At 42.9% G+C, this 14,404-nt stretch overlaps 1 protein-coding gene across 5 annotated transcripts in view; it reads right to left on the minus strand.

Moving 5' to 3' along the window:
- PPEF1 (protein phosphatase with EF-hand domain 1) overlaps positions 1 to 14,404 on the minus strand; it is a 133,231-nt gene that overhangs the window by 85,666 nt on the left and 33,161 nt on the right. For all 5 annotated transcript variants that reach the window (XM_007991188.3, XM_007991191.3, XM_073013855.1 and 2 more), the window contains 2 exons: positions 6,750 to 6,877; positions 3,220 to 3,280 (listed from right to left, as the gene is read on the minus strand). In XM_007991188.3, the coding sequence (XP_007989379.2) occupies positions 3,220 to 3,280; positions 6,750 to 6,877 (189 nt within the window). The remainder of the gene's footprint in view (positions 1 to 3,219; positions 3,281 to 6,749; positions 6,878 to 14,404) is intronic.

The following is a 14,404-nucleotide window of genomic DNA, read 5'->3' on the forward strand; positions in this document are numbered from 1 at the left end:
GAATCAAATAGATGCAATAAAAAATGATAAAAGGGATATCATCACTGATCCCACAGAAATACAAACTATCATCAGAGAATACTATAAACACCTCTACGCAAATAAACTAGAAAATCTAGAAGAAATGGATAAATTCTTGGACACATCACCCTCCCAAGACTAAACCAGGAAGAAGTTGAATCCCTGAATAGACCAATAACAGGCTCTGAAATTGAGGCAATAATTAATAGCCTACCAACCAAAAAAAGTCCAGGACCAGATGGATTCACAGCTGAATTCTACCAGAGGTACAAAGAGGAGCTGGTACCATTCCTTCTGAAACTATTCCAAGCAACAGAAAAAGAGGGAATCCTCCTTAACTCATTTTATGAGGCCATCATCATCCTGATACCAAAGCCTGGCAGAAACACAACAAAAAAAAAGAGAATTTTAGACCAATATCCCTGATGAACATTGATGCAAAAATCCTCAATAAAATACTGGCAAACTGAATCCAGCAGTACATCAAAAAGCTTATCCACCATGATCAAGTTGGCTTCATCCGTGGGATGCAAGGCTGGTTCAACATACGCAAATCAATAAATGTAATCCAGCATACACACAGAACCAAAGACAAAAACCACATGATTATCTCAATAGATGCAGAAAAGGCTTTTGACAAAATTCAAAAGTTCTTCATGCTAAAAACTCTCAATAAACTAGGTATTTATGGGACCTATCTCAAAATAATAAGAGTTATTTAATGACAAACCCACAGCCCATATCATACTGAATGGGCAAAAACTGGAAGCATTCCCTTTGAAAACTGGCACAAGACAGGGATGCCCTCTCTCACCACTCCTATTCAACATAGTGTTGGAAGTTCTGACCAGGGCAATCAGGCAGGAGAAAAAAATAAAGGGTATTCAATTAGGAAAAGAGGAAGTCAAATTGTCCCTGTTTGCAGATGACATGATCATTTATTTAGAAAACCCCATCGTCTCAGCCCAAAATCTCCTTAAGTTGATAAGCAACTTCAGCTAAGTCTCAGGATACAAAAATCAATGTGCAAAAATCAAAAGCATTCTTATACACCAATAACAGACAGAGAGCCAAATCATGAGTGAATTCCCAGTCACAATTGCTTCAAAGAGAATAAAATACCTAGGAATCCAACTTACAAGGGATGTGAAGGACCTCTTCAAGGAGAACTACAAACCACTGCTCAGTGAAATAAAAGAGGACACAAACAAATGAAAGAACATTCCATGCTCATGGATAGGAAGAATCAATATCATGAAAATGGCCATACTACCCAAGGTAATTTATAGATTCAATGCCATCCCCATCAAGCTACCAATGACTTTCTTCACAGAATTGGAAAACACAGAATTGGAAAAAACTACTTTAAAGTTCATATGGAACCAAAAAAGAGCCCGCATTGCCAAGACAATCCTAAGCCAAAAGAACAAAGCTGGAGGCATCACGCTACCTGACTTCAAACTATACTGCAAGGCTTCAGTAACCAAAACTGCATGGTACTGGTACTAAAACAGAGATATAGACCAATGGAACAGAACAGAGCCCTCAGAAAAAATACCACACATCTACAGTCATATAATCTTTGACAAACCTGACAAAAACAAGAAATGGGGAAAGGATTCCCTATTTAATAAATGGTGCTGGGAAAACTGGCTAGCCATATGTAGAAAGCTGAAACTGGATCCCTTCCTTACATCTTATACAAAAATTAATTCCGGGTGGATTAAAGACTTAAATGTTAGACCTAAAACCATAAAAACCTTGGAAGAAAACCTAGGCAATATCATTCAGGACATAGGCATGGGCAAGGACTTCATGACTAAAACAGCAAAAGCAATGACAACAAAAGCCAAAATTGACAAATGGGATCTAATTAAACTAAAGAGCTTCTGCACAGCAAAAGAAACTACCATCAGAGTGAACAGGCAACCTACAGAATGGGAGAAAATTTTTGCAATCTACCTATCTGACAAACAGCTAATATCCAGAATCTACAAAGAACTTAAACAAATTTACAAGAAAAAAATCAAACAACCCATCATAAAGTGGGAAAAGGATATGAACAGACATTTCTCAAAAGAAGACATTTATGCAGCCAACAGACACATGAAAAAATGCTCATCATCACTGGCCATCAAGAGAAATGCAAATCAAAACCACAATGAGATACCATCTCACACCAGTTAGAAAGGCAATCATTAAAAAGTCAGGAAACAACAGGTGCTGGAGAGGATGTGGAGAAACAGGAACACTTTTACACTATTGATGGGACTGTAAACTAGTTCAACCATTGTGGAAAACAGTGTGGCGATTCCTCAAGGATCTAGAACTAGAAATACCATTTGGCCCAGCCATCCCATTACTGGGTACATACCCAAAGGATTATAAATCATGCTGCTATAAAGACACACGCACCTGTATGTTTACTGCAGCACTATTCACAATAGCAAAGACTTGGAACCAACACAAATGTCCATCAATGATAGACTGGATTAAGAAAATGTGGCACATATACACAATGGAATACTATGCAGCCATAAAAAAGGATGAGTTCATGTCCTTTGTAGGGACATGGATGAAGCTGGAAACCATCTTTCTGAGCAAACTATTGCAAGGACAGTAAACCAAATACCGCAGGTTCTCACTCATAGGTGGGAATTGAACAATGAGAACACTTGGACACAGGGTGGGGAAAATCACACACTGGGGCCTGTCATAGGGTTTGGGGCGGGGGGAGGGATAGCATTAGGAGGAATACCTAATGTAAATGACGAGTTAATGGGTGCAGCACACCAACACGGCACATGTATTCATGTGTAACAAACCTGTACGTTGTGCACATGTACCCTAGAACTTAAAGCATAATAATAATAATAAAATAAGGTTCCCTTTACTAAGCTACTGTTGTGCACCGATAGATTGTAGTTCAGAGAAGGCATTCAACAAATGAATATTGAATGAATTCTAACTCAGTTTTTGGAAAAGCGAAAAAAATTAAATGGCCGATTTAGTTGACACCATCCAGAGAGGGAAAAAGGCCACTTGAACTGACGTTGCCAGTTGTTGGGTGAAACATAAACAAAAGAGGTAGGCATCTTTTTAATTTCTTAGTGTTCTCCCATCTTCAGAATTTATGCTCTTGATGAAGACAGTTCAATATTTAATGACACTTTTGAAAAGACTGAACTTTTTACTTACCTAGCTCTTCCTTATGTACATGTGCGTAGTGTTCGAGCATGAAGGAAAAGAAGGTGGATAACTGGACAAAATAAAAAAAAATTTATCAATTAGTGAACCCCAAACAACTACTGTGGCAAATGCTGTTGGTGCTCCACCCGAGTGCCCTTACTCTCGTGGCGCATTCCTATCCCAGCTGCTGCAGGTGCTAAGGGTCACATCTATGCTTGCCTCCAGAGGACTGCCTGCGTCCAGAGCAACACAGGATAACACATGGACGCCCCTCCTGTGGGGCTGCCCAGAGACAACCACTGGCTGAAGCAAGGGTGTAACGGCCCAGTCCCCCACCTCCCTTGCCTCTGCCAGGGACAAATTGTAGTGCATTTCACACTTGACAGCTCCAGATGGGATCAGGCTGAGGTCAGGCTTCAAAAAGTGCATCTTGGCCTAGCTTCTCCCCTGTCCTGTCTTGCATTCCTCACTCCCTCACAGGCTTTCCCTGAAAACACACCCTCAGTAAGTCACTTGTACCAGAATCCCTGTCTCAGCCTCTGCTTCTAGGAAATCCAACCCAAGACAGCTACTAAATTGTGTTCATTATGATCTCTTCTTTTCTTTTCTTTAAGATGGAGTTTCACTCTTGTCGCCCAGGCTGGAGTGCAATGGCATGATTTCAGCTCACTGCAACTTCCGCCTCCCCGGATCAAGTGATTCTCCTGCCTCAGTCTCCCAAGTAGCTGGGATTACAGGTGCCCACCACCATGTCCAGCTAATGTTTTTATATTTTTAGTAGAGACAGGGTTTCACCATGTTGGCCAGGCTGTCTCGAACTCCCGACCTCAGGTGATCCACCTGCCTCGGCCTCCCAAAGTGCTAGGATTACAGGTGTGAGCCACTGCACCCAGTCATGATCTCTTTTCTTTTTGGTGGTGAGATTAAGAGTTAAGGAATATTCTTAAATATCAAATATATTTTGGAAAGAAAGGGAGGGAAAGGTGGAACTTCACCAGCATTCCAGCCATAATCGGGGTACTGGCTCTGGCCACCAGGTATCTGCAAAGACCTGCGTTTGTACAGCACAAATAATTTCTTTTTCAAGCCCTGCCTCTCATGAAAAGTAAACACTTTATCAATCTGGGAGTAGATCTGGGAGTTGGGAATTAAAAGAAGGAAGACTTTCCATACAGTTATCAAAATATATGATTTTAATGCTGTTGATGATGGGTTTGTCAATTAACAGTCAATAGAAACCACAATGAGACATCACTTCACACCCACTACGATAGCTATAATCAAAAAGAGATAATAACAAGTGTTTGCAAAGATGTGAAGAAACTGGAGCCCTCAACCACTGCTGGTGGGAAGGTAAAACGATGGAGCTGCTTTGGAACACAGTTTAGCAGCTCCTCAAAAAGTTAAGTGCCAAGTTACTATATGACACAGCAATTCCACTCACAGGTCTATACCCAAGAGAACTGAAAACATATGTTCACACAAAAACTTGCATACAAATATTCACAGCAGTATTATTCATAATAGCCAAAAGGTGGAACCAACCCAAATGATCCATCACCTGAGGAATAGATGACCAAATGTGGTCCATCCATGCAATGGAATATTCTTCAGAATGAGTAATATTAACTAAAAAGGAATGAAGTCCTGATACATGCTACAACATGGGTGAACTTTGAAAGCATTATGCTAAGTAAAAGAAGCTGTGTCAGGCGCAGTGGCTCACGCCTGTAATCCTAGCACTCTGGGAGACCGAAAATGCAAAAATTAGCTGGGTGTGGTGGCATGTGCCTGTAGTCCCAGCTACTCGGGAGGCTGACGCAGGAGAATCGGTTGAACCTGGGAGGCAGAGGTTGCAGTGAGCCGAAATCACACCACTGCACTCTGGCAACAGAGCGAGATTCTGTCTCAAAAAAAAAAAAAAAAAAAAAAAAAGAAGAAGAAGAAGCAGCCAGACACCAAAGACCACATAGTATATGATTCCATTTATATGAAATGGCCAGAATAGGCAAATACATAGAGATAGAAAATAGATTAGTGGTTGCCAGGGACTGAGGGAAGGAAACGGGGGAATGACTGCTAATGAGTATGGAGTTTAGGAAGGGGGAAAGGAAAATGTCCTAAAATTGATTGCGGGGATGTACATATACTAAAAACCATTGACTACTAAAAACCTGTACATATACTAAAAACCAATGAATTGCACACTTTAAATGGGTGAACTGTATGGTATGTGAATTACATCTCAATAAAGAATCAATAGAAAAGAATGTACTGGTGCTGGAATGTGTCTAAAGCATACCAATTTGGGGTTCACTCTACCTTTATATTTGTCACTATATTCTACAGTGCTTAAAAAGACAGCCTATGCTGAGGGTCCTAATCTAGACAAAGGGAGTGTCTGAATGAATCACAGTATATCATTTTTCTAGCTGCCAAAAATAAATCTAGCAACTTAGTTCTTTTGGAATGTTCTTATCTTTAAAGATTATAATGTGATACACAGATGTATGATTGCTAATAACTACAAATAATATCAAATAAAAATGAGAAGTCCCTCTTAACATCCCAAGCCACACCCACCAATACCACTTCTGTCCTCAGAACTAACTACTGTAAACAATTTCCTGTGTATCTTTTTCCAGACTTTTGCTGTATGTTTCATGTTCTTTCACATAAATGAGATAAACTCTACATATTGTTTTACAAGTTGACTTTTTCATTAGCAACTATATTGGAGATCTTTCTAAGATCTTTTTATTGTTAAAAGTACTTTTTAAAAATTAATGAGCATTAAAACTAGATTTATGTATTTTTTTCAAAAGGCCTTCCTTGGCCAGGTGCAGTGGCTCACGCCTGTAATTCCAGGACTTTGGGAGGCCAAGGCAGATGGATCACCTGAGGTCAGGAGTTCGAGACCAGCCTGGCCAACACGGTGAAACCCCGTCTCTACTAAAAATTTAAAAATTAGCCGGGTGTGGTGGTGGGTGCCTGTAACCCTAGCTACTTAGGAGGCTGAGGCAGGAGAATTGCTTGAACCCGGGAGGCGGAGGTTGCAGCGAGCCAAGACCGCGCCATTGCATCCCAGCCTGGGTGACAAGAGTGAAATTCCGTCTCGAAGAAAAAAAAAAAAAGGCCTTCCTCACCCATGTATATTTTCTTCTAGAGCTTGCAGAGGTTTGCTCCTAGGAAATTCTGCCATTTTCTCACTCCTTGAAGTAATTTTTTCTTTTATAAAATGACAACTTTATTTCCTATTAAGGCATCTGCCCCAAAATAGAATAAGACTATTTTTATTAGTTAACCAGACATTGGGCAGCCCTCTTAAAAATGTGAACTTCAAAACTGAAAAACACCATCCTTTTCCCAAAGCACATGCTCTCTCAATAACTAGTTCCAAGACAATGTCATGACGTGCTCTATTAAAGCCTTTCACCAAGGTCCCTCAGCTTAAAATGGACCCAAACTTTCATTCTTTCAATAACAAGCGGTAAAGAGAATCATTTTACCAAAAGAAGAGAAAAGCTTGCAAAACAGACCTGCATTTGGCCTTGTTCATCAGCATATTCGATGGACTGGAAGATGGTGAGGGCATAGTGTTGTCTGGCCTTCAGTCGAGCTTTGTAACCTCGGTACCAGTTCTGGATGATCAACGCAGCTTTCAGCGCTGCAGACCCACAGAATATGAAAGTCAGAGAAAAACAGTTACTATGCACCTGTTGGGAGAAGTAGGTGCTTCGGGGGGTGGGGGGGAAGCAGTCCACCTGGATTCCTAGGTTCTAAGAATATTAAAACACCAAACAATAGATTGACTTTTATGTTTTTTATAAAATGTCCTCATGTCTCAAACGCTCAGAGAATAATGATGGCACAGCCATTAGGAACAGAAGTTTTGGAGTAAGACTGCCTGAACTTGAATCCTAGCTCTCTAATTACCATCTATGTGACTTTGGGTAAGTTATTAAAACTCTCAAAACCTCAGTTTCCTCATCTGTAAAATGGGAATAATAACAGTGCCTACCTTTGACATGGCATAAGCATAGTAAATCTATGAATCTGTGTATACCCTATGAAGTAGCAATTCCATTCTTCACTACGTACCCCAAAGCAATTCTCACATAGTCCATCAAGGAGACATATGGGGATGCAATCGCTTCTTTGTGGCAACAGGAAGTTTGATACAAATAGGCCTGGCTGCCTATCACTAGGAAAGAGAATCTGTACCTGTGGTGGGTACACACCATGGAGTAGCACAACACAACTGGAGGCAATAGATTAAACAAACCCATAATAACCTATTCAGTAGGTCTTAAAAACATAGTACTTCCATTTAGAATGGTTATTAAAAAGTTAGAGACAGAAAGAACTACTACTTTAATCAATAAAACTATATAGATACACACAAAACCACATTTCGTAAGAACATATACAAAGGGAAAGATGCACACAACACATGATGGACTGGTTATTTATGGGGGGTGAATGTGCGTGGGATACACGAATAGAAGGGAATAAACTAATTAACATAATAAGGGGTCTTGCACAGACCAATGATGATAATGTTCAGTGAGCTGATGGAGAAGTATGATTCGCACCACCTTCTGCACCTGAGATTCGATTGATAAAATGCAGGTGGATAAAAACACCCCCCACCCCCATAGAGTTTCTATGAGGATGAAATGAGATGTTACAAGGGGAAAAGTTTAGCCCAATGCCTGGCAAAAAGCACATGCTAAGTAAATGGCAACTGGAAGTATTGTCTTGTTTGTGGACTATCCAGGCAGACTCTCTCTCTTCTGGGGAAGGTAGCCTTTGAGCCATTTTGTAGTTTCATCATATTGAAGAAAGAAATCAGGTAAGAGATAATGAGATTTAAAATACAGTCTCTTATGCCTCCTCGAGTTTTAGAGTGAAGAGCAATCAACACCAGCTGACTCCTTTTATTCATGCTATCATTTTTCCCAGTTGGTGCATAAAAAATAAGAGTTGACTATAACAGGAACGATTTGAGTTCTGAAAGCAGGGATCCAGCTCCCGGTCCCAGCATCCTCTGGTTTAGTACTGCTGCAGTACACAGAATATCCCACAACCTGGTCATCTGACAGGTTAATAGCTTACCCAAGTCTCTTGGGTTCCAGGGACTCTTTCCATTATTCAGGTTCCAGAAAACCCCAGGAAATAGACCCAATGTCACGTATCATGAGCTTTATAGGGAAAAACCACAGGAAGAAGAAATAGAGTGACATGTTGTGGTGTTATAATATACATAGGATTTGGCTGTGTCCCCACCCAAATCTCATCTTGAATTGTAGACCCATAATTCCCACGTGTTGCAGGAGGGACCCAGTGGGAGGTAACTGAATCATGGGGGTGGGTCTTTCCCATGCTGCTCTCGTGATAGTAAGTCTCACGAGATCTAATGGTTTGATAAAGGGGAGTTCCCCTGCACACGCACTCTTGCCTGCCACCGTGTAAGATGTCTTTTTGCTCTTCCTTCATCTTCTGCCATGATTGTGAGGCCTCCCCAGCCATGTGGAACCATAAGTCCATTAAACCTCTTTTTCTTTATAAATTACCCAGTCTGGGTTATGTCTTTATCAGCAGCATGAAAATAAACTAAGATATATATATATACACACACACACACACGTGTATATACATATATATACATACATATATATATATAGAGAGAGAGAGAGGGAGGTTTTCATCCATGACCCTGATACAGTCTTTTTTATGATGTCGGGTATGTTAGGCCTCAGGGGCAGCCTCTGACCTTCTCCTGTCCTCCTTTCACCTGCCCCAAAGCTCTAATTTTCCCCTTACTTTCTGATTATGGGCTTAAGGCCCTATGCCCTAGGGGAAGAAATGCTGTTGTCTTGAAGCTTTCATAAAAACCCAAGAGAACCAGGTTCAGTGAGCTTCTGATAGCTGAACATGTGGAGGTTCTGGGAGGGTGGCCTGCCCCTTCCCCCCGCCTCGCCTTATGCATCTCTTTGTCTGTTTCCTTTGTGATATCCTTTATAATAAACCAGTAAATGTAAGGCAGTGTTTCTCAGAGTTTTGTGAGCTGCTTTAGTAAAATAATGGCACCCAAAGGGGGGTCATGGGAACTCCCAACTTGAAGCTGGTCGCTCAGAAGTTCTGGAGGTCTGGACTTGCAATTGGTGTTGGGTGGGTAGGCAGTTTTGGGGACTGAGCCCTCAACCTGTGGGATCTGACACTATATCTGGGTAGGTAATGTCAGAATCTGAATCAGACGACACCCAGCTGGTATCCGCTGCTTGTTGTGTGGAGAAAAGTCCCCACACATTTAGTCACAAAAGTCTTCTGTGTTGACGATTGTTGTGGTGTGAGAGTGGAGAAAAAAAAGGTTAGGGGAGAAAGATTTTCCCTACATACAAGTTCAACCTTGCAAAGCAAATAATTGGTAGTGGCATGGCTGAAATCTCAAGTATTCTCACAGTACCATGATGGAGGGTCCAGGGTCACCTAAAAGGGCTGTTCTGTGGGACAGTTGCTATCATGATGAATCACCCTCTGGCCTCAGGGGTTCTCATGCTTACAAGCACAAAGGTGCCTTTCCAGTGCCACTTCCTGAGCACTTACAAAGGGCCAGGCATTGATTAGTCCTGCAGTCCTCACGACACTGCGAAGCTGACAGAGACTGAGGAACTCACTAAAGCTCACTTAGCTGGTAAGTGGAAATGGACAGTGACGATTCGAACCCTGGTCTGACTGACTCCATAGCCCAAGCTCTTAACCTCCATAGAGCTATTGATCCTTTCTGTGCCTCTGCTTCTTCATCTGCACAATGATGTTGTGGAATAAATGATCAGTGAAATCTCTTCTATTTGGTATCAGCAATATCAATAACAAATAAACAAGTTTGGCCGGGCGTGGTGGCTCACGCCTGTAATCCCAACACCTTGGGAGGCCGAGGCGGGCAGATCACTTGAGGTCAGGAGTTCGAGACCAGCCTGGCTAACATAGTGAAACCCCATGTTTACTAAAAATACAAAAATTAGCCAGGCATGGTGGTGCATGCTTGTAATCCCAGCTACTTGGGAGGCTGAGGTGGGAGGATCACTTGAACCTAGGAGACAGAGGTTGCAGTGAGCCAAGATTGCTGCCACTGCACTCCAGCCTGGGAGACAGAGCAAGACTCCATTTCGATTAAAAAAAAAAAAAAGAAAGAAAGAAATAACTGAGCTTATTATTATTTCTCTAATTAATAGAACAAGATATCATATGTTAAGGGTCTATTACAAGACATTTGGTCCCCACAAGCATCATCATCTCCATGTTACACATAAGGAAATTTTGAGTTCAGAAAGGCAAGTCTCTTGCTCCAAGTCACTTACCTAGTATGAACTCAGGTCCTCTGGCTCTCTCCACTCTAGTCAGTTACTTCATTCCCTAACCTATGTGCACCTTTCCTTCCTTTGAATAATAATGGCCACTATTTTTTTTTTTTTTTTTTTTGAGACAGAGTCTTGTCTGTAGCCCAGGCTGGAGTGCAGAGCCACGATCTCGGCTCACTGCAACCTCCGCCTCCCGGATTCAAGTAATTCTCTGCCTCAGCCTCCCCAGTAGCTGGGACTACACGCGCCCGCCATGACGCCCAGCTAATTTTTGTATTTTTTGTAGAGATGGGGTTTCACCATGTTGGCCAGGCTGGTCTTGAACTCCTGACTTCATGATCCACCCACCTCAGCTTCCCAAAGTGCTGAGATTACAGGTGTGAGTCACTGCGCCTGTCCAGTACAATTTCTTGAATGCCTACTAAGTGACTGGCACTAGCTGGACACCTGACATCTACTGCCACTTCTACTCCTCCCTGACACGGGGAAAGAGGCAAGCTAGGTCCCCTCCCATCTCTGCCTGGCTTCCATCCCCACCCCACTCTCCAAGGGAGGAGCTGCTGTTTTGTATATAGCACACAATACGTTCATTGGGTTCCACTGGGGGGAGGGGTGTAAACTGTGGCATAGGAGGTTTATAAACACCTACAGTCCCCTCTGTCTTCTACTTCCTCTTCTACCCCAAAGTCAGGAAGCAGAACTGCCCCACCCCACCCCAGCCTGGGAAGCAGCCATCTTTGTCTATGTTCATACTCCTCTACCTGAGCACACATGCCACTTATTAAGCTGCCAGGTCTCAACTCTAACTCCACCCTTCCCTAGTCAGCACAGTGATGCTGAGGCTGGGACTTTGCAGACCCCATTTCAGCTTTGTCAGTTGCCCCCTGTGAGGCTCTGCCAATAGGGGTGGGAAAGGCAGACTGCAAGGCTGGAGGAGGAACAAGGGACACACTCCTTCCTGTCTGTTTCCTGTTCCTGATAGTGTAACCTAGCAACTGCTCTTCACCCCAGGTAACAGTGAAGGATCCAGTTTGCAGTTCATCCAGCACTTGCAAAGCCAGTCTCATGGTAGCCCTGGAGACACCAGCACTGGCTGAGTGTACCACTTCTCAGAGCTCTGAGCTTCAGTTCTGTAGGACCCTCCTGCAAGTTTCTCAGTTGGAATAATTCCACTCTTTTCGCTTTGTTCTCTCAGCTCTAGGGTGGTAACTTCCCTGCATTTGGTACAATTCTTTACATTCAATTCTCTCTGTTCAAATCACTCTGTGGTTTCTGCCTCCTGACTAGACCCTGCCTGATGAGCTCGTCTTGGAGGGGCGGGAAAAATAGGTCCTGCTAAGACCTCAAGCCTCCAACTTCCTGCAGGCTCCAACTCATGCCGTCATTAGAGTTCTACGTTGAGATCTGGGGTACTTGTGCAGCAGCTGATAAAGCAGACTTTGATCCACATCCTGCTGTTGTCCCTTGGGCATACATTTCCTGCAGAAACCTCTCCAGGAGAGGGAAGGAGCCCAGCAAGGTTGGGCATGCCAACATCAGACCTCCAAAGCCTCACCTAATTCCTAAGCCCCATCCACCATAGGACAGCACCAACCAGCTGAGGACCCTCCCCTGGAGAAGAAACCTCCAAAATAGCAAAGGGTAGAACGCAGGCATGACAGACCCTACTCGAGGGGGTTGCTGGCCCCCAAAACCCCCCACCCTGCCCAGAGAGTTGAAGAGCTGCATCATCCAGTTCTAAACTTATTGGACAGCTTAGATCTACTTCTGGTCCTGCTGCTTCATCAGATAACAGGGCTTCTCTTCCCAGTCACATTGATTCCATGCAGAATGAATGAATGAATGAATAAATGGTATTGAGGAGTATGTGTAGCAAGGGTCTTCTCTTTTTGTTTCTAGACAGAAGCAACAGCACAGATTCAATAAGTTACCTGGCCAATTTTCTGTGCCCAGTAGGTGGTTTCTCTATTGCCAAGCTGGTTTTTTGTTTTAATAGATTCTTTTCTCTGGTGGCAATCACTATCATGGTATTTTGCAAGAAATTAAATAGTCATGTAGGGGGTTAGTGAGCAAGACAAATAATGAATTCAGAGTGACGGCTTTGTGCCAGGCATTGTGCCTGGTGCTTTATGTGGGTCATCTACTTCAACGTGATTTGATTTCATCCTCCCCCCCACAATCCTCTCAAGTGTCACTATCCCTATTTTACAGATAAGGAAACAGGGGCTCAGAAACAACATGTCTGGGATCATGTCACTTGTCAGAGGGAGAATGTAGAGTCAAATCCAGATATCTGTAATTTCAGAACCTGGGCTCGTCCTCATTTTGCTATACATGGCATTTGGAATCAGACATAAAAAATGAGATGGGGCCGGGCGCAGTGGCTCACGTCTTTAATCCTAGCACTTTGGTAGGCCGAGGCGGGTGGATTGCCTGAGCTCAGGAGTTCGAGACAAGCCTGTGCAACATGGCAAAACTCCGTCTCTACTAAAAATACAAAAAATTAGCCAGGCGTGGCGGTGCATGCCTGTAATCCCAGCTACTCCAGAGACTGAGGCACGAGGCATGAGAATCGCTTAAACCTGGGAGGCAGAGGTTGCAGTGAGCCAAGATCGTGCCACTGCACTCCAGCTTGGGCAACAGAGCAAGACTCTGTCTCAAAAAAAACCCAAAAAACAAATCAGATGGTATATATAATAGCATCTCCTCCCTCACCTTCCCCCACCTCACATTCCCTATCCCTTTACCTGTTCTACTGTTCTCTGTAGCACTATTGAGCATCTGACATTGTCTGCATTTATATGTGTATGGGTTTATTGTCCATTTTTCCCTATTAGCTAGGAATTTCATTTTTATCATTGCTGCATCCCCAGCACCTGCGGCAAGGCCTGGAAATGTATTATATATTTGTTGAATGAATGATTGAACGAATGAATGAACACCTTCTAAGGGTGTTGTAATAATACATAATAATGTATTAGTAATTTGTTGACATAGGTATTAGTAATATATTAATTGATTCATATAAAATGCTTAGCACATTGCCTGTCATATAGGAAGCACTCAATAAATGGAAGATACTTTTTAAAAAATTGTCTCTCTCCAGGCTAACAAATTCCAGTTAAGTCCCAAAGACTTCCTAATTATACATAATATTTCATTAGAAATTTCACAAATTATGGCTGGGTATGGTGGCTCACGCCTGTAATCCCAGCACTTTGGGAGGCCAAGGCAGGTGGATTACCTGAGATCAGGAGTTTGAGACCAACCTGGCCAACACGGCAAAACCTTGTCTCTACTAAAAATACAAAAATTAGCCAGGCGTGGTGGTGGGCGCCTGTAATCCCAGCTACTTGGGAGGCTGAGGCAGGACAATTGCTTGAGCCTGGGAGATGGAGGTTGCAGTGAGCCAAGATCACGCCACTGCACTCTAGCCTGGGCGACAGAGTGAGACTCCATCTCAAAAACAAAACAAACAAACAAAAAAAAATTCACAAATTACTGTGGACAAACAGGCTACCATCTCAGAACACAACAGCTCAGAGCAAGAAGAGCCCAGCCAGCTGGGGTGCATGTGGTTAGAGCCTGCAGCTTTTGCTCAGCCATCACCTTTGCGGGAGGCCTTTCCTGACCACCCCTTCTTACAGGGTCTCCCCCGCCCTGATCGCCTATCTCCTTCCTTATTTTTTCTCCATAGCACTTATCACCATGAGACATAGTATCTATTTACTTCTTTGTCATTGTGTATGTCCTCCCACTAGAATGTAATCTCTCTAAGAGCTGGGATTTTGATCTGTTGAGTTAGCTGCTGTATTTCCTGAGCCTGGAAT

The sequence above is a fragment of the Chlorocebus sabaeus genome, chromosome X, assembly GCF_047675955.1.
Source record: "Chlorocebus sabaeus isolate Y175 chromosome X, mChlSab1.0.hap1, whole genome shotgun sequence".
Lineage (NCBI taxonomy): Eukaryota > Metazoa > Chordata > Mammalia > Primates > Cercopithecidae > Chlorocebus > Chlorocebus sabaeus.